At 41.8% G+C, this 20,143-nt stretch overlaps 1 protein-coding gene across 4 annotated transcripts in view; it reads right to left on the reverse strand.

Annotated features, from left to right (window-relative positions):
• tbc1d12b (TBC1 domain family, member 12b) overlaps positions 1-19,630 on the reverse strand; it is a 122,148-nt gene extending 102,518 nt beyond the window's left edge. Inside the window, exon 1 of one of the 4 annotated variants that reach the window (XM_085994811.1) lies at positions 18,669-19,630. In XM_085994811.1, the coding sequence (XP_085850937.1) occupies positions 18,669-19,507 (839 nt within the window). In that variant the 5' untranslated portion in view covers positions 19,508-19,630. The remainder of the gene's footprint in view (positions 1-18,668) is intronic. The other 3 variants (XM_085994812.1, XM_085994813.1, XM_085994814.1) reach the window with 3 other exon arrangements.
• Between the last annotated feature and the right edge of the window lie 513 nt (positions 19,631-20,143).

The raw sequence follows: 20,143 nt of genomic DNA on the forward strand, positions 1-20,143 counted from the left end.
TTATCAACAATCCTCTTGGTGATGGAGGGGAGGGGGTTGCTAAAGGGTAGCTGGTGAGAGCAGGAGGTAGGAAAGAGAGGAAAAAAGTGATGGAGGTCAGGTGGGGGAGACGGGTGGCTCAAGATCTTGTAGCTGCATAATTCCTTTGTCCAGTGGAGGTGTGTGGTCCATAGCGGCAAATGGCCAGTGTGTTCAGTTCCAGATCAACTTGAGAGAACACAAGATGCTCAAAGAACTCCAAACACCTGAACCCAGGCCTACATTTATTGGGAATAAAAATGCAACTAGGGTAATACTCCCAAGAGAGGGTGTGGAGTGTGACTGGGAGTAGAAGATCTTGAAACAGTATGTAAACACACTTCAGCTTCATAAACAACCCTGTGTATGTAAACCATTCTTCTACTCAAAAATGACCTCAACTCACCAAAAAGTTATGCTTTACATAGTGATGTTTTTAAGCCAATAAAAACAAATTTATATTTCTTTCAATCAATAAAATTCTGGGATCTGTAAATACAGATGCGTGCTGAATCTTTTTAACTGACAGCTACAGGTCAGTAAAGCCCCATGAACTCAAGCCTCAGGCCTCTCAGAAACACAAGCTTCTGATGGAAAATATTACAGGCATTTCAAACACAAAATACTATTGCATAGGCAAGTGTCATTGTTTTTGAGGGCTTTGCAGTTTATGCTACAAACCATATTCCTAGTTTAGTGAAGAAATCAAAAAGCAGCTAAAAGGATTCTCAAAAATAAGCGATTTCATTAGCTTCACTTTTCCTCTCTTCAATGGTATACTTCACTGATTGCTCATTCATGATTTGTTGTTTAATGCCTTTAGCAGTCTCTCTCTGATGATTTTGTTCCCATTTTTCCCATTCTGATTGGCAAGCTGCTGGCCTGCGATTTGCAGCTGTTTTATGAATATGATGAAATCTGAGCCAATCAAGTGTGATAGACATTTGCAGAGAGCTGTGATGCCTTAAGTTGACTCAATTAAATGTATGTACTCGGGAAGAAAACTTGTTGCAAAGCTTCCTGAAAGGCCACTTTTTCTCTTCTTTTAAGTGCTTATTCAGCTCAGAGTGGCTATTTCTTCACGCAACAGTATAAGTACAGCATATACATTAGTAAAAATGCATTTGGAATTATTTTCATGCATTGCTTTACATTCAAAGTCTGCATATTTCCTTACACAGAATTTTTAACATGTGGATTTGTTCATAGTAGTTACAATTGGCTAGTCCCAAATTTTATTTCCTGTTCAAAGAAAATGAAAAGCAGACTTTAGACAAGCATACTTCAGCCAGTTATACTGCCCACAAGACCGAAGGAAATCTGAAAATAGCTCCACTGAAAAACAAGCCAATTAACTCGGCTTTTCTCTCTCTCCTCAATAACCAGTAGGGGGAGCTAATACAGGTACCATACCATTACCCCTCAGCAGTTTACAGATCAAACAGCTATATGTCTAACATTTCTGTTTTGCTGAGTATTGAATGTGAACATTCAACAAAGGCATTTCAAACAAAAGATGCAACTCCAGCACTATTCCAGGAAAAATGCCATTCGTTCTCCTTTTAACCTCAAATATCAATTTTGAGACCTAGAACATTTTGTTTTTGTTACTGCTTCATTCGCAATTTCCTTATGTTGCCTTTCTGCAATAATACAAACATCCACATCACTTAAAATGTATTCTTTATGAATGCATAGATCAAAATAAATTATAGGTTTAATTTATTGAAGTGTTAAATCATACAAACTAGGCAGCTGGTCAACTTTACGGCAATATTTATAAAGTCTATTAACTGGTGCATAGCACAGCACAGTAGATAAACACCAAGTGAAAAACACCAGTTCTGGAGAAACAAAGTCAAAGATGACAAACTTTCAGACATAGGAACAGGTTCTCAAAACAAAGGTTTCGGAAAGTTGGGCCTCTGTACTGTGGGCCTTAAAATCAGTCACAGGAAATGATCACTGGAGTGAATCAAAAAATACAAACAGCTGGAAGCCAGGCTGAAAAAAATGCACATGTTGTGGACTGTACAGCAGTTCGTCAGAGAAGCATTGCTGCTGTTCATAGTATTTTGAGAGGAGATTATACAGACAAAGCAATATTAAATTCAAGCTGCAGGTGCAAATTCAATTTTTTTTAAACTCCAATCATTGTACAGTTTCAGCTGAAATACAAACTAATTCACTCAAATGAGCAGAAATATGGTACGGTCCTGAAACATAGACATTAGCTGGTCATGAAACCTTCTTATTCTTGCTTCTACTTCAACTGTATGACTAGAATTTTACATATAAAAGTGCTGCCAAATTATGCCACGCCGCATGATTTTATTTTGGGTAGAACTTTTTTTTAAAAAATTTTTTTTTTAAATTCGTTCATGGGATGTTGGCGTCGCTGGCAAGGCCAGCATTTATTGCCCATCCCCAATTGCCCTCGAGAAGGCGGTGGTGAGCCGCCTTCTTGAACCGCTGCAGTCCATGTGGTGAAGGTACTCCCACAGCGCTGTTAGGGAGGGAGTTCCAGGATTTTGACCCAGCGACGATGAAGGATCGGCGATATATTGCCAAGTCAGGATGGTGTGTGATTTGCAGGTGGTGGTGTTCCCATGCGCCTGCTGCCCTTGTCCTTCTAGGTGGAAGAGGTCGCAGGTTTGGGAGTTGCTGCAGTGCATCTTGTAGATGGTACACACTGCAGCCACGGTACACCGGTGGAGGGAGTGAATGTTTAAGGTGGTGGATGGGGTGCCAATCAAGCGGGTTGCTTTGTCCTGGATGGTGTCGAGCTTCTTGAGTGTTGTTGGAGCTGCACTCATCCAGGCAAGTGGAGAGTATTCCATCACACTCCTGACTTGTGCCTTGTAGATGGTGGAAAGGCTTTGGGGAGAACTAGGCCAATATCCACTACTAATTAATATCCAAAAACGAGCCATCAAATTTTGGAAACACCTAAAAATGAGCAACCCCCACTGCTATCATTACGATGCCTTGAAATGCCAAGAGATGATCATAGAGAAGAGTCCCCTCAGTCAACTAGTCCTGGGACTCAGTGAAGTAACTACCAACACTAATAATAATAACCAGCCCCAGGACAGTGACACCCTAGCACAGAGAATTCAACCCAACACAATTATAACTAAACAAAAGGAAAAATACTTGACCTATTGGACAGAAACGACAAAAACCCAAAACAAACTCGATTGCTATTTGGCCCTAAACAGACAATACACCATGGCTGAATACCTGACCATGGTAAAGGATAGCAAACTGAGAAAAACCTTGACAATGTACAGACTTAGTGAACATAGCCTGGCCATCGAAAAAGGCAGACACAGGCAGACCCGGCTGCCAAGAGAGGACAGGATATGCTCTCACTGCAGTCAGGGAGTGGTGGAGACAGAGATGCACTTCCTCACAACTTGCAGAAACTATCAGGACATGAAGGAGAATTTCTACCCAAAATTCACAAAAATATGCCCTGAATTCAAAAATTTGAATGACCTCCAAAAACTCCCATATCTATTGGGGGAACAGAGAAAATGTGTAACTATAGCGGCAAACTATGTTACAGCTTGCCACAAGCAGAGGGACAACCAGTGACACATTAAATCTAAGAAAAGATTATATGCATATTATATGTGCATATAGCTATGTATACATGGGTATACTTGTCTATACACTATGTCTAGATCGGTGTTTATGTGGTCAATCATACATGTATTTCTGTGCTTTGGCAACAGAAGACGTATCTTGTCATGCCAATAAAGCAATTTGAATTGAATTGAATTGACAGGAGGTGAGACTTGCCACAGAATACCTAGCCTCTGACCTGCTCTTGTTGCCACAGTATTTATGTGGCTGGTCCAGTTAAACTTCTGGTCAATGGTGACCCCCAGGATGTTGCTGGTGGGGGATTCAGCGATGATAATGTCGTTGAATGTCAAGGGGCGGTGGTTAGACACTCACTTGTTGGAGATAATCATTGCCTGGCACTATATGAAAAGATTCTCATTCCATCAAATAGCATAGAAATTACAAGACTGAACAGTCGTAAAAGATTGAATATTTCTGACAATCCTAATTAGAATGCATTGTTCGATTTTCAAACCATCAAATTATCAAATACAGCCCACAGAAATGTTTAGTCTGAACAGACACTGGCACAGCTCCTTTTGTTTTGGATTGGGGGGGTGCACCTGCACCAGTCTGGTCAGATATTTGTAGGCATTCACTTATTTGATGCTGATAGATAGCTTGGACCATGTGTAATTCTGACACCTGTGCTGTTTCTGGAAAAACACACTAAAATTATCTACACAATTGCGATCAGAGAAAGAAATAACTTATACTTTTGTCATACCTTTCTTATCTTCAGGACGCCCAAAGCGTTTCACAGCCAATGAAGTGCAGTCACTGTTGTAATGTAGGGGAACGCAGCAGTCAATTTGCACACAGCAAGGTCCCACAAGCAGTAATGAGACGAATGGCCAGTTAATCTGCTTTTGGTGATGCTGGTTGAGTGATGAACATTGGCCAGGAAATACCTGCAATAAGCTGCCTCCCGATTGGCCTGCCTCTCTATCTGGACCTGCGGTGGAAATTTTACTAGGGCATGAGAGCTGCAATTTCCACTGCTGTTGATACAGTAGATGCATCGTGGGAGTTGTAGTCCCACATGAACAGGATGAAAACTGGAATACTCAGTGTACTGCCACCCCCTCAAAAAATGTAAAGAAAAATGTTTTAAAAAAAGTTTCAGCATTTTATACAGGTTAAGCCGTCAAATAAAAATTACGCTAACTGCACAGTTTAGCATGAGAATGCACACGTTGCTGAGGGGAACTGACACTGGCCATGGTGGATATTTGTATGGCATTTTGATACGGATTCTGGGCATTACAACCAGTGTGGCAGAATTTTAATTTAAAAAAAGTGAAAAAAATCTAGAAAAAATTAGTTAAAATCTAAATCCAAAAGAATCAAGAAAATTTGAACATGCTCTTGAATTAAAATGGTTTTATTTTTCTTCAATAGGCAATGCCACAGGATATAAGTGTATAAAATTGGTGAGCATTTAGAATTGCATGGATTAATCAAGGACAGCCAGCACAAATCTATTAAAGGCAAGCCATGTTTGATACATTTAATCGGCGTTTTGAAGAGGAGACTGATTGGATAGATAAAGTGAATATAGCTGTGGTGTATATGGATTTTCAGAAGGCTGTTGATAAGGTGACTCAAAAGAGGATTACTCGAAACACTCAGGCATGTGGCTGGAAGGTGGGTTGATGGACAGGAAACAAAGAGTTATGGCAAATGTGTGTTGATTGGAGTGGCAAAGGATTGGAAGTGGTGTACCCCAGGGGTCAGTGCTGGGCCTACTTTTGCAGATTTATTTATTTGGACTTGGCCATAGAGAGCACAATCTCAAAATCCACGCTGGCTGTTCTTGATTAACCCTTGCATTTCTAAATGCTCCCCAATTTCATACACTAGCTGATAGCCTGTGGTGGTGTTCTAGCATTTAGCAAACATTGACAAGGGCTGCAAAAGACTTCAGGGAGAGAGACAGATTAACAGCGTGAGCAAACAGGTGGAAGATGCAAATTAAGGTGCATAAGTATAAGGCAATACATTTTGGAAGGAAAAACAAGGCTGAAGGGTGTGAATGAACAGAGAGACCTAGGGGTCCCTGTAAGCGCAAATACAAGTCAATAAAGCCATAAAAAGGCCACAGCATTTGGGGTTTTATAATTAAGGACATAGATTATAATAGTAAACTACTACAGGTAATTGTATACCACAATATAAAAAGGACATTAAAGTCAGAGAGATCATGCAATGCAGATTCACCAGGATGATGCCAGGGATGGGAAAGAGATACTGGGGCTATTGCAGTGTCCACTGAAGCAGAGGAGGGGGAGATTTAATAGCATTTAAAAAAAATGTGAAGTGTTTTGATAAAGTGTAGAGTGATAAACCGATTTCCTCTGGTTGGGGAGTCAGTGACAAAGGGGTATCAATTTTAAAATGGTCACTAGGAGAGTGAGAGGCATTAGAAAACATGTTTTAATGTAGAGGGTTGTAGAAACATGGAATGCTTTGCCACAAAGTGGTCAAGGCAGAGACCCTTGCATCTTTTCAGAGAAAATTAGATCAATATTTAAAGCCGGGGAAGGTACAGGACCATGGGGAGAAAGCAGGGCAGTGGAGGTAGTTCTGCACTACTCTGCTAGCAAAGAGCTGGCACAGACTCAATGGGCCAAATGACAGCCTCCTGTGCTGTAAACTAGTATAGTAGTTCTATATAAATTAGTGTTCAGTTTGCCAGTGAGTGAAGAGTGAAACACCACAAAAAGAGGAACACAGTGTTCAGTGTTAATGGAGGTAAACGCTCTATTTAAGTAAAAACACTAACAAGCTGCAACTACACTGCTGCCTTTGTACAAGGCTGTAAAATAAACACACAGTTGCGACATTTGAGTACAAGCTGCAAAAGGAAATATGGCTTTGCATCAAAATCAAGTGCAAGGCCCATGGTCCCCGTCACTTCATAAATACAAAGTGGAAAGGAACCAAAATATCACAGGAAATCACAGGAACCCCACAGTGCAGATAGAGGCCATTTCGGCCCATCGAGCCTGCACCGACACATATCCCACCCTATCCCCGTAACCCCACGTATTTAATCCCCCTAACACTAAGGGTCAATTTTATCATAGCCAATCAACCTAACCCGCACATCTTTGGACTGTGGGAGGAAACCGGAGCACCCGGAGGAAACCCACGCAAACACGGGGAGAATGTGCAAACTCCACACAGACAGTCACCCGAGGCCGGATTCGAACCCGGGTCCCTGGCGCTGTGAGGCAACAGTGCTAACCACTATGCCACCGTGCTGCCCTAATATGTAACTTATCTCTTTCTATTTCAAATCAATGAATGTACAAGAGTGATTAAAATGAACCCAGGATGTGTGGGGGGTTTTGGGGTGCAGGGAGAGAACATTTGATTTGAAAATCAGATGTGACACAGCAAGAGTCACAAACTGCAGGAATTCAGAGTTGCATGACTGCACATCAAGAAAGGGGTGCAGTCATGACTGAAAATGGAGGGGTGGCTAAAGGGTTTTGAGGAGCTTTTTGAAAATGGGGAGGGAGAGACAAAGCATGACAGAGCACCTTGGGACAGTTTTCTATGTTAAAGGCACTATATAAATGCAAGTTTCAGGGGGCAAGGGGTACCGGTTAAAAAAAAGTGGTGACTAGCGCAGAGAGCACAAAACAAGACAGTTAGAGTAGCATGGGACGTGGATACAGATGTATGGCTGGACAAAACCACTAAGGTAGGTTGGGACGAGCACATGGAAATATTTGAAAGTGAGGTGGATGATATTGGAAGTCAATTCACTTGGGCATGGGTAACCAGTAGAGCTTGGAAGGGAGAGGGGGAGAAAGAGATGAGATTGCAGAACTTGAAATCCGTGGAGGGTGACAGGCTAAAGAAGTGGCCTTAAGTTAGACATGAAGTCTGTAAGTCCTCACAGTAAAGATAGAGGGTATAGAAGAGATCAGAATTGGTGGTGATAAAGAGGAATATGAGTTGCTACTGCTCTCCCAAGATGATCTTGGAGTAGCAGCAGATTTGGCTGTTGTGGGGGTGGCAGGCTGGAGATTCAGGATGTACGTGGAAGGGAATCATTTCTTTTTCCCCATGCTGAAAATTGAGCGCGGAGGAGTCTGATAGAGGTAATCGGATGTGTAGAATGGAGAAACTGGTTAGAGAGAATCTTACTGCCAATACAGACTTTGAAAGTCTCAGTCAGGTGTAGTGACGAGATCAAGAGGTAGACATGTGTGATGGTGGGTATCGATATGGAGGGAGCAGGGAAATGAAGAGGACAAGGTAGTAAAGGGAGGTGGAAGTGGGTGTATTCAGGTAAAGGTTGTGGTCACCAATGCAAGTCTGCTCAGTACAAGGACTGAGGTTGGGCAGGAGGAAGGCAAAGACACAGGTGGTGGGGCAGTAGACAGAGTATCTTGAAAGAAGTTGGAGGGGCAAGAGGATGAGTTGTTCAAATATGGAGAAGGAGTCAGAAGAATAAGGGAAGACGACAAGCTGGGATCTGAAGGAGGGCTAAACTGCTAATACTGCAGTATGGATGGGAGGGGGGATGGAACATGAAGCAAGGTGGGGCAACTTCAATGAGGGGAGAGGAGTTGCATTGGTAAACCAGATTTCAGTGAGCTCCAGGATGTTGGTGTGCTCACCAAAGATGAAGTCACAGATAAAGAGAGCCTCTTTCTGCAAGAGAGCAAACATTTTATAGGGCACTGTGCAAGGGGAGGGTAACCAGAGATGTACTGGAGGATCCCGAGGGGGTTTAGGAAAGGGGGCACACCAGAAAAGAGGCAGGAAAATGGGGAGAGGATTTGAGAAAGCACCATGGGAGGAGCATAAGGCAGTGAGAGTAACTGCTGTAATGCAACAAGTGACGTGTGCATTGAAAATGCCCAGGTTGAGGAAGAGCAAAGCAGATGGTCAGTCCAGGAGGGCAACAAGTTGCAGCATGAAGGAAAAGCACTTCAGCTAGAGTGTAGCAACAGGTAGAGTTGTGGAACGAGGCAGCTTGAAGCAATTTGTAGGATAGGGCAGGTTGGTGGGCCCGCCGGGGGTGGGTGGGGGGGTGGCGGGAAGAGAGAGATTATATTGAGAGGTGTTGCATATATAACCAATAAAATACATCATAGGCTGTAGTTATCTTGTACACTAGCTAGCAGCACTGTGTCTTCACTACCTAACTGACTCATCCTGATTTGTGTTTAAACGAATCTGCTACCTCCCAGAAAATTTTAAATGTATGAGAACAAGGCTGGAACCGCTAGGCTCTCAAATCATTGAAATACGAGCACTTTTTAAAACCAGCCTTAACACCGACAACAGTTATATGTCAAACCAGCAAATCAGTAACTCAAGAAAAAAAGTTGCTTATGTTGCCAGGCTATCCAAACTCTAAAAGGGTTGCCAACTGGCTTCAATCACCAACATTCAGCTGCTTGGCTTCATAATCAAATATACATGGCCCAATGTTAGAACTAGGGTTTGAGCAAAACACAATAATGGTTGTATAAAATGTTCATGCTATTAACACTTTAAATTGTTATATAGAAACATTCAGCTGTATAAATCATAGCCTTTGTTCTTTCAAACTTGGGTTTTCGGTAGGGAGAATTGAAGTATACAACACTAGTAAGCACGGATGCTGCCATTTCTCATACGACTGACTGAAACAGTACCATGACAAATTTAAACACTTAAGCCAGAACCGCCAGCTTTATACAAAGTACAGTATACAAAAGCTGCTGCAGCTGCACATTAACATTCTGCATCATTCCAAAAGCTCTTACTTTCTATGGAACTATGTCCCAAACAAGCTAGAAGTCTGTCACTGTAGACAGAAGTTAAAGGCAGAATGAGACACTTGATTATCCAGTACTGATGGAGCGCACAGCTATGGGAAATTTGTTGCCTGTCACCCCAGTACACTTTGCCCAAGCCTGTGTGTTCTCGGCAACTACTAGCATTAACACGGTCCTTATTACAGTCATCACCAGCTGCAACCTTTTATTCCAAAATGCATTCCAGGAATGATTGAAGTACAATAATAGAACTTTATTATGCTATTGACATGTGAACAGGCAAGATGGCCAATACTGTCTCTCAGCAAAATATTGTACATTGGCGTTTATGGTCACATAATTCAACCAGCTGTGCTGAGGCACAGGATAACAGAGAAAGATATACCGCATTGTCAAACAAATCACATACTGGAAGATGGGAAACATTCTCTAACTTGATTCTGACGAGAATAGAGACACAAATTAGATTGCCTTTAAGCTGCAGTAATAGTAAAATCCATGTGAAATGCCCAAGTAAAACAAATTGCACTGACTTAGATTAAGATATTACAAAGGAAACCAATGGGGGCTTGTAAAAGAACCAAATTCTGTGTTTGGTCAACTATAAATGGGAATACATTTTTAAAAACGGAAAATGCTGGGAACACAGAACTCTGACATTGGGTTATACCTGAGACATTAACTATTTTTTCCTCTTTACAGGTGCTGCCAAAGCTATCGAATACCAACATTTACTGTTTTTTATAAATTGAAACTGTCAACTTGCATACTTATACTAGAAAGTTGTCCATGAAATACCATGAGGCACTCCATCAGGATAACATAATTAGAGCACTCATCTAATATCCAGTATGTGTGGTCAAACCTCAAGTCATTAACTAAGCTATTAGAGGGAAGTAGATTAAGAACTGAGCAAATAAAACAAAAATTATACAAGAACAGCTACGATAATAAATAGCAAATTAAAAAAGATAGCCATCCATTAAAAAAGCAATAATTTGTTAACATGTAGTCCAAATCAATGCCTTTTTTGTTCTTATGGTCCATTTAGTTCGTTGTCCCTTGCACTGCAAACATCAAAAGGATGCATCATCTTGAAATAAATCACTGCCACTTCCTTTATTCTAATTCTAAAATACATCTTTATAAATTATACTTAGCACTATTGAATGTAATGCTACAAGATAGGAAAAAAATATACTTTTGTTAAAACATGCAAAATGTCATGACACTTTTTTTTTACACAAATCAGAGCTGAGAAGAATTTGATTTCAAAAGAGCAAACTGGGATATTTCTTTATTCAGGTTATGTATTAGAGTACAAAGCTATATTTGGCTCACCGCCATCACTTTTCATTACCAATCATTCTATCAGCCCTATGGCTCCCACAAGGACTTTAAGGCCCAGGAATTGCACCAAAATCTGGTACATCAAACACAGCATGAATTTTTACTTTTTAAACAAGAATGGAGTACACACTGGAAGGGGGCACAAGTAAAATGCAATATCCAGGGAGGCATGGCTATTTTTTACCCCATAACACTGATTCTTTGAAATTAGGACAATTTTCCTAAAAAATAACATTTATTACTCTCAAGCCCAAACTGTAAGTAGGGATGAAAAGTACAAATACAGGAATACTGACTGAGGAAACATTCAATATAGTAGTAGCTGATAATAAAGAATCGAGAAAAGGAAGAACTTAAATCACTCATGCACACTAAACTCCATTTTAGAAACAATAAATATTTTTTAACCCTGATATTCAAAGTCATTTCAGGACATAAGAATCAATATGTGCAAACAACCAATATTTTACATGAATGTTTGTCAAAAGGTTAGGCTTTTTTTTTTAGAAAAGATTAAGTTATTAAACAGTCACGTCATACTTTTGAACGGAGGTTAAAAAAAAGGCCTATCAGGAAAAAGTGATTAAATATATCTTTTCTTAACAGAGAAATACTGAAAGCATGAATAGTGAAATTCATGTGAAATGAGTGAAAGCAGTTTATGGAGACTCATTGCATCTGTTCTTCAAAAAGAAACCTCTTAGGATAATGTATCCAGTAAGTCCTTCTATAGACGGCTGCTGCTGAGCAAAGCCAGGATTAGCATCCTTACTCTAGGATGCGAAGTCTTGTATTTAAATGTATGTATGTCGAAGAGTTGGCATTGACTAGGTGATTCCCCAGCTTGTCCTTCACATGCACTGCAAGATCAACACCCAGGAGTAAGAAATATAATGATCTCAGCAGCAGCCAACTGGATAAGTCATCTTAAATGGGTCTCTTGTGATTAGGAAATCCGACCTAATTTTGGACATGTAGAAGTAAATATCTCTTCCTCAAGACAGGCCTCTACTGGAGTGGGGGAGGGGAGGGGCAGGGGAAGAGGTTGTTGCTCCTCTTCATGGCAAACCCTTCAGGTTATAATCACTCTCCGAGCAGCCACTGAAGAGAATATTCCAAACATTCTACACCCATACCACATAACTTAACAAGCACTCGCACAGCTTAAAATGCACTGGATCAGCAATCAAAGGAACACACCGCACCATTAATCACTTAAATATACCTAATTTTTGATGGATCGTTTAAACAAAATACATTACGAAGACAAATGGGATGATTTATCAGCTACTTACAGCACCAGCCAATGGTTGTTTGAAATTATTAGGTCGGCCTGCGGGTCATTGTCATGTCATCAGGAGCAAAGTAATTTACTCTGCGCTTAAAAGTTTGGAGTCCATTGGATTGGTAATGGAGGGAGAAAATTGAGGTGATGAATCGTCCCCAGACAATTCGTCAGAACATGACTTTACTTACCATTAGAAATGGAAAGCACAGCTCTTTCAATCTGGGTTTTTGAAGCTATTTATAGACGTGCTGATTTTAGAGCATAGTGTCGCAGGAGCTCATTAAGCAAAGCGCCACTGAAATTACCAGTGTTTGCTGGTACTGTAACTCCTTTTCAATTAAACAAACGCCATGGGGCAATTTTGGGCACATTAAAGGCAGATGTTGCCAACACTGAAAAGTTTATTATAGAACAAATCTTTCTATTGCAGACCATACCAGAGTCCAGATAGAATACAAGTACACTGCCAATTGAGATCAGATAGTAATTTGCATTTAAATAGCACTTTTAACGTACAAGATGCCCCAAGAAACGTTACAAAAGCAATAATAAGATAACAGACACCAAGCCATAGGAGAGGTGACTGAAGGCTAGGTCAAAGAAAGATTTTGAACATCAGATAGTTGAAGAGACTCAAGTGTTTCGGGACAGTCTCCTAGTTACCAAATGTATATTAGTAAACAGCAGAAAAAGCACTCAATTTGAACATTAATTGGCATCAATTCAGAAACTGCTCAAAAAACTAGATTCGGAAAAACTCCTGCACTTGCCCAATCAGGATGTTTTCTCAGATTGTACTTCAACCAAGCTGTCACAATGATATACTGCACGGCGACATTTGCACTCCAGCTGGCCATAACCACACATGCAAGTGACAGATGCTGTTTTTGGATGCAAGGCAAGAAAATATTCCACTTCAGGACAGTAAAATCATCCCTCACAGCAGGCACAAAGACATTTCCACCACATTTTTAGGTAGAGCGTTCCAGATCCCGACAACTCAGAAACATTTCTCATCTCCCCTCTAGATCTTTTGCCAATGATTTTAATTCTTTGACTTCTGGTAATTGACCCACTCGCCAGAGGGAACAGCCTTTCTCTCTCTACTCTTATCAAAACCCCTCATCATCTTAAAATTCTCTATTAGGTCACCTCTTAACCTTCTCTGTTCCAAGGAGAACAGTCTGAACTTTTCCAACCTCTCCTCATAACTGAAGTCCTTCATCCCTGGTAACATCCTGGTAAACTTCCTCTGAACCCTTTCTAAGACCTTTACATCTTTCCTGAGTGTGGTGCCCAGAATTGACCACAACACTCCAGCTGAGGCCTAACAAGTGATTTATAAAGTTCCAGCATGATCGCTTTGCTTTTATATTCTATTCATCTATTTATAAATCCAAGTAACCCATGTGCTTTTTTAATCAACTTGCCCTGCCACCTTTAAGGATTTATGTATATGAACACCAAGGTCTCTCTGCTCATCTACACTTTCCAAAATCGTGCCATTTCAAGTATACTCCCTTTCCATATTAGTCCTCACAAAGTGCATCACTTCACACTTCTCCGCATTGAACTCCATCTGCCATGCTTCTGCCCATTTCATCATGCTGTCTATGTCATCCTGAAGCCTCTAACTATCCTCATCACTGTCTACTACTTTGCCAAGTTTCGTATCATCTGCAAACTTTATAATGCTGCTCCCTACACCCGAGTCTGGACTGTTTATAAAAATTGAAACGAGTAATGGACCCAAAACTACGACATTTGGATTTCTTGGAACAGAACTATTGTACAACAGCACCATTGTTTAACTTTAAAGGTTTATACAGTTAAAACTGGTCAAAGCAAGAAAGATCAAGGCATTTTAAGCATAATTTTAAAAATTAAAGAAATAAAATGGCTTGCAGTTACAGAAAATGGAGAATTAGGAGGCAGCTACCGCCCATTTTTAGTTTATCACAGTGTAATCATTAGGATTTCAGTAAAAATAGTGGGTGTGGGACGTTTTCATACCATGTCCATCTAGACTGCACACCTTGTAATAATAAAGCAATTATTGATTTTGTCCTTTCAAACTTGGGCAGTATCAGCAGAGTCTTTTGAGAAGTTATGTTAAGTTAATTAATTAGAATAATTTGAAATGATGAATTAAAAAGTGCATCACAAAATGGAGGAACATTAAAGCATACTGGCTTATGTGAAAATTTTCCAATAAGCCTGGTGACAGGATTGCAGGAAACAAACTTTAGGTCAGAAAAAATCAGTTTTATTTAAAAATTATGAAACTCTTAAGCTTTCGTGTGTAAATATCTCAATTAAAAAATTATGGATCATTTTAGGAGATTAAACTATTCCACTTTTTAGTACTCCACATCAACAAACATTTCCTAGATGCACAGAAAAGTGTCTTCTACTTGACCCAACATCAACTGAGCGAGAACGTCTGCTGCACCAGTATAATATCTTATACACAAGCCACCTTTGTTGCCGCTCAAGATAGATCATCAATTTAGCGCTAATTGGTGCAGTGGACCACGTTCACTAGATTGCGGTTGAGACAGTCTAACTTAAGTAAAACCTTTGCGGCTGCCAGGAGTTTAAACTAGTCCATTTTCAAGTGGATTCAAACCCGGTAGGCAGAGATAAGTGTGTACAAAAATGAGCAGTTTTGAGGTAGAACATCTTTAGGCTGCTGGGATGGCTAGAGATTATTTACCCTAGACCTAGATGATATTTGTACAGTACACAGTGAGACACACCAGTGAAAACAGAATTACGCAATGCAGACCTGAAAATCAAGGCTGAAAAAGAGGCCATCACTGCAGTAAAAAGCACTGGCCCTTTATAAAATTTAAAAATTGTAATTCCAGTACTTTATATAGACAAATGCCGTGGTTTCTAAAAAGAAAATTACAAGAAACTTCCTGCAAATCAATGCAGTGCAAAGAACATATATTGGAATGTCTTCATTAATCCATCAGTGCATCATACTCCCAATGTCGAGTTATCCAATACATTGCACTAATTTTGATCAAGTAGAACCATGTTAAGTGTCAAGGTTCTAACCTAATGCAATGAAAGACAGTTAGCACAAATGCCATGCCTGGTAATTTAAGGATTAATGCTATACACTATATGCAGCCTTCAGGGTCTAACCTGTCTCCGGAGTGAAGAGGAGGGAGTCGTCTCTCACCACTCCCGTCTGATACCAAATATATGTGTGCATATATTTGAATAAATAGTGACATTCAAAACTCACAAGAAATCAGTAGTTACAAAGTTGGGAATTGATTGCCTTTCAAAAACTGTCACACCACATTTCCATTGTTGCCATGTGATTTTACATACCAAATTCATATTAATAAAAAAAGTGCAGATGTAACCCAGAGTATAGAATCTCAGTTTTCAAAGCTATTCCAAAGGTATTTTAATTTTAACACCGCTCAATAATTTTTTGCTTTTCAAAAGTTGGTTACTGTCATTTATAAATAATTTGGTGCTGCAGCTTTTGGCCTACTAAATGTTTGATTATAGATATAGGATTGCAAGACGCAACATCATGCTTTGCCTCTCTGTTCAGACAGATTGGGTAGCAAGGCCGGGTTGTTCAAACCTCTGCTTCTACTGTTACACCACTGCCAAGCTCCAACACCAACGGACTGAAGCTTGATTTAACATGCTGATCTTAAACTACACTTTGCAAAGAACATATTTGTAGCCATTTTTCCATATGTTATTGATCTTTTGATAAGAGTGTCTGGCATCTTTGATTAACAAATTCTTAAACTGCAGACAAATATTCTTCCTTTATTTGGTAGTGTTGGCGGTGGTTGGGGAGGGAAGGGCAAAGATATTTTCACATTTAGTGGGAAAAAAACTGATGTCCTATAATATTGATTATAAATCAGCCGCTTTACAAAAAAGAGATAATGTGGAACATAACTATTATTTTCATACCATGTCACAAACCTTGTAGTTTGGTAAAAAAAAGTGTTTTCACAATAGTAGGTGGCTCAAAAATAAAAACAGCCAGTGGATGCTGCAATGTGTGGTCATAAAACTATAAACAAATAAAACTTTAAGATAAATATTTCTGCATGGCAGCTAAATTATTGCTACAAAAAATGATCAATTGTCCAATTGAAAAACATAATAAAAAACAACAGAATAGACAACAGCAAGAGCTGAACAGTTAACATTATAAAGGCATATGAATTAGCTTTGGCAAACATACTCATTTTTCTGACATCTGCTTCTCTGACACAGATTATACTAAATAAAGAAAATTCACCAAGGACTTATTTACTTAGAGATCAAGTGTGGCGAGTCCACTTAAAGTGACCAGTTATGTCTAAACAGGAGTGCTTCCCAAAGGATCTCACCACTGAAAATAGACACCCGTTCCCACCTGTACACAATATACAGCACTGTAACGTAGCTCTTTAACTAGTGCTCTTCACATAGGGTGAGCCCACGACCCTTTTTGAATTTTACCTACAAATGTTTCTCCTTTTGCGTCTCTGAATCATTCCCCTTGCCTCACCAAGATGATGGGCTGGCAACCTGCACTTAAGCATCACCCCATGGTGCCCTTCAAGCTGTATACTAAAGAGGTAGTCCAGAGTGGACTCGAGTGACAAGCTCCAATTTTCTCCATTTCCTGTATGGATGTATCTGACAACTGTTTAACATCTTCCCAACAGCACAGCCAACATGTCTGGTGTGCAAGAAATTGCAGTTATTAACCCACATCCTGCTACTTTGAAACAATATACACTGTGGCCCTCATGCACCGCACCACCTTTTAACATCCCACATTTTTGAGAAAATACACATTTGGAAGAAGTTTGAGTTAATGAATAGTTTTGTATGCCACTAATGGGATAGGGCAATCTAGGCTATGGACATCTGCACAACAGTAAGTGTCCAATTGTCATCCAACATGTTGTGTGCCAGGCAGATTGGATCCTCAGTTTTCCCAACCATGAGATGGTCCCATAAAATGCTCCCATCTAGTGGCCCAGCAGAGAACTGGCACACTTCACCCACTGATGTCTGTGATTGTTCAGACTGGGATATCAAACTCAAACCCTTTGCAAAAGTTGTCAGGGTGGCAGTTAAAAACAACTTTTAAATCAACAGCATATTAAAATGAATATGGAAATATTTCTACGAATCATTCAGCACAGGAGACAGCCTGTGCCGGATAAAAGAGCCACCAATTCGTCCTACTCCCCTTCTCTTTCCCCATAGCCCTGCAATGTTTTCCTTTTTTTAAAGTAGAGATTCAACTCCCTTTTGAAAGTTACTATTGAATCTGCTTCCACCACCCTTTCAGGCAGTGCATTCCAGATCAAAACAATTTCCGAGTAAAAATATTTCTGGTCTTCCCCCCTGGAATTTTTGCCAATTATTTGTCCTGATTATCGACCCGCCTAGCAGTGGAAACAGTTTCGCCCCATCTACTCTAACAAAACCCCTCATAATTTTGAGCACCTCTATTAAATCTTCCCCTGAACCTCTCTGCTTTAAGGAAAACAATCCCAGCTTCTCTATTCTCTGCAGATAACTGAAACCCCTCATACCTGGTACCATTCCAGTAAATCTCCGCTGCACCCTCTCCAAGGGCCTGACATCCTTTCTAAAGTGTGGTGCCCAGAATTGGACACAATACTCAAGCTGAGGTCTGATACAATCGTTTATAAAGGTTTAGCATAACATCCTTGCTTTTGCACTCTGTCTCCATTTATAAAGCCAAGGATCCCAAATATTTTTAAAGTTTTATCAGCGTCCTGCCACCTTCAAAGATTTGCCTGTGTGAACCCCCGTGTCTCTGTTCCTGCATCCCCTTTAAAATTGTACTGTGTATTGTTGTTGCCTTTGTTTAACAAGTGCATATAAATGGCACTGCTGGTGGAAGGGGTGATGTTTTATACACATTTGTAAATTAGCATTTAAAATACGGCGACTCCGAAAGGTGTTTCTTCCGCAATTTGAAAAGACAATACGCAAACTTGAAAACAACGATCGTGTGATTGGAAACTCCATTCATTCCAGCTGTGCAAGAGCATTTGTACCGCGCCTTGACCTACAATTACAATGAGCCAAACACAGCAGAACTACAACTTCGGGTTTGTTTATAGGAAGCAGACCAGAAAAATACTCAACATTTGAAACAACCTAAAACAAACATTAGATATTTCCACAAGGAAAGCTCATTCTTAGCCGTGCCCAGGTTCGTGTTATTTTATGCTTCGGCAGATGTGTAATCAAAACAAATACGAGTGCGTCGTTAATTCAAAAATACCGGGGTGTCTCTCTTTTGTTCTCTGCCTTATTTTAAATAGTCCTGGTTCCTAAATTGTGGCAAACCTTTCCAGCGGTGTTGAGGAACTCTCTGCCACCGAACTGACCAGAGGCTGTGTGGCTGCCAGCTGCAGGATCGGAGCATGAACTTTCCCGGGGCTGGGACCAGCTTGTTGATGCCAGTGACAGCTCTGGGTGTCCCAGTGAGGGGAGCGCCCGTGTCCTGCAGGGAGGGGATGGGAGGAGACCGGAGCCCCGCTCTGTGTGTGTGTGTGTGCAGAATTTACCTGCTGATGTAGTCGGCGATGCCCAGTCTCTTGGGCTTGGCTCCCTCGTCGCTCGCTAGTGCGGGTGCCGGCGAGTCGAGCCCGTCCGCCAGCTGCTCGGGGGCGCTCTGCCTGCGACTCGCCTCGAAGGAGTTCCTCGAATGCAGGCTGACATCCATGAACTCCAGCAGCTTGGTGTCAGCGGGGCCGGGGCTGCGGGCCGGGTCCGGATCCGGGCTGGGAGTATCCTCGCCGCTGGTATCAGCAGTCCTGAGGCCCGGGGGAGGAGAGCCGCCCTGCCAGTGACCGAGTCCATTGGGGCCGGGCGCGGAGGTGGAGGCAGCGGTGACGGGAGTGTTAGTGTTTGCTTCCCTCGGGGACGAGGAGGAGGAAGAGGAAAGCGAAGAGGCCGACGAGGATCCCGAGCCGCCGGCCGGAGCCAGCGGGCTGGAGGAGGAGGCCGAGCTCCCGCTCCGCACAGCCCCGGGAGAGGCGACGGGAGCGGGCTGGAGAGCAGCGCTGTCGCCGCCCGCCTCTCGCCCCGGGCAGCAGCCGTTGAAGACCTTGTCCCCTAAGGCGGGGTCGGTGCGGGCGTGGAAACGGGCCGCGGCCGCTCGCTGTGTGTCGGGGCCCCGCAGGCAGCTCTCATGGTTACTGTGGAGATATATCATTCCCGACATGGAGCGCCCTGCCGGCCGCTCTGCGCTGCACCGCCCTGGGCTCCTGGGCTCGGCTACAGCCGGGTCCTGCCGCCCCACTACTCTCACCGGAACCGGAAAGCGAATCGGCAACCCACGCCTAACGAAGGAGGAGGCGGGATTCCTCAGCCAGGATTTGTGCTGTTCATCATCGCCCAGCATCCCCCTGCTGGAAAAGTGTGTTTGGACAAGGCCAAGCTGGGCTGAGATACCGCAGATTTAAGATTTTGGACAAGAGATACAGGGGGGATGTGAGGAAAAACTTTTTTACGCAGCGAGTGGTGAGGACCTGGAACTCGCTGCCGACGGAGGTGGTGGAAGCGGAAACACAACGTTTTCAAGGGGAGGCACTTGACAGAAGTAAACTTGCTGGGCTATGGGGAATAGAGCGGGGGAATGGGACTGACTGGATTGCTCAACAGAGAGCCGGTGTGGATGCAATGGGCCGAATGGCCTCCTTCTTTGCCGTTATGACTCAGACTCTATGACTCCCATTTATATAGCGCCTTTCGCCACCTCAAGACATCCCAAAGCGCTTCACAGCCAATCAAGTACTTTTCTTGAAGTGTAGGCACTGTTGTGATGTAGGAATCACGCCAACCAATTCTGCACACAGCAAGCTCCCACAAACAGCAATGTGATAATGACCACATAATATGTTTTTTTTCCAGTGATGTTGGTTGAGGGATAAATATTGGCTAAGACACTGGGGATAACTCCCTTGCTCTTCTTCGAATTAGTGCCACGGGATCTTTTACGGACACATGAGAGAGAGCAGACAGGGCCTACGGTTTAACG

Source organism: Somniosus microcephalus, chromosome 8 (genome assembly GCF_052327205.1).
Source record: "Somniosus microcephalus isolate GS21.2 chromosome 8, FLI_Smic_1.0, whole genome shotgun sequence".
Classification (NCBI taxonomy): Eukaryota; Metazoa; Chordata; class Chondrichthyes; order Squaliformes; family Somniosidae; genus Somniosus; species Somniosus microcephalus.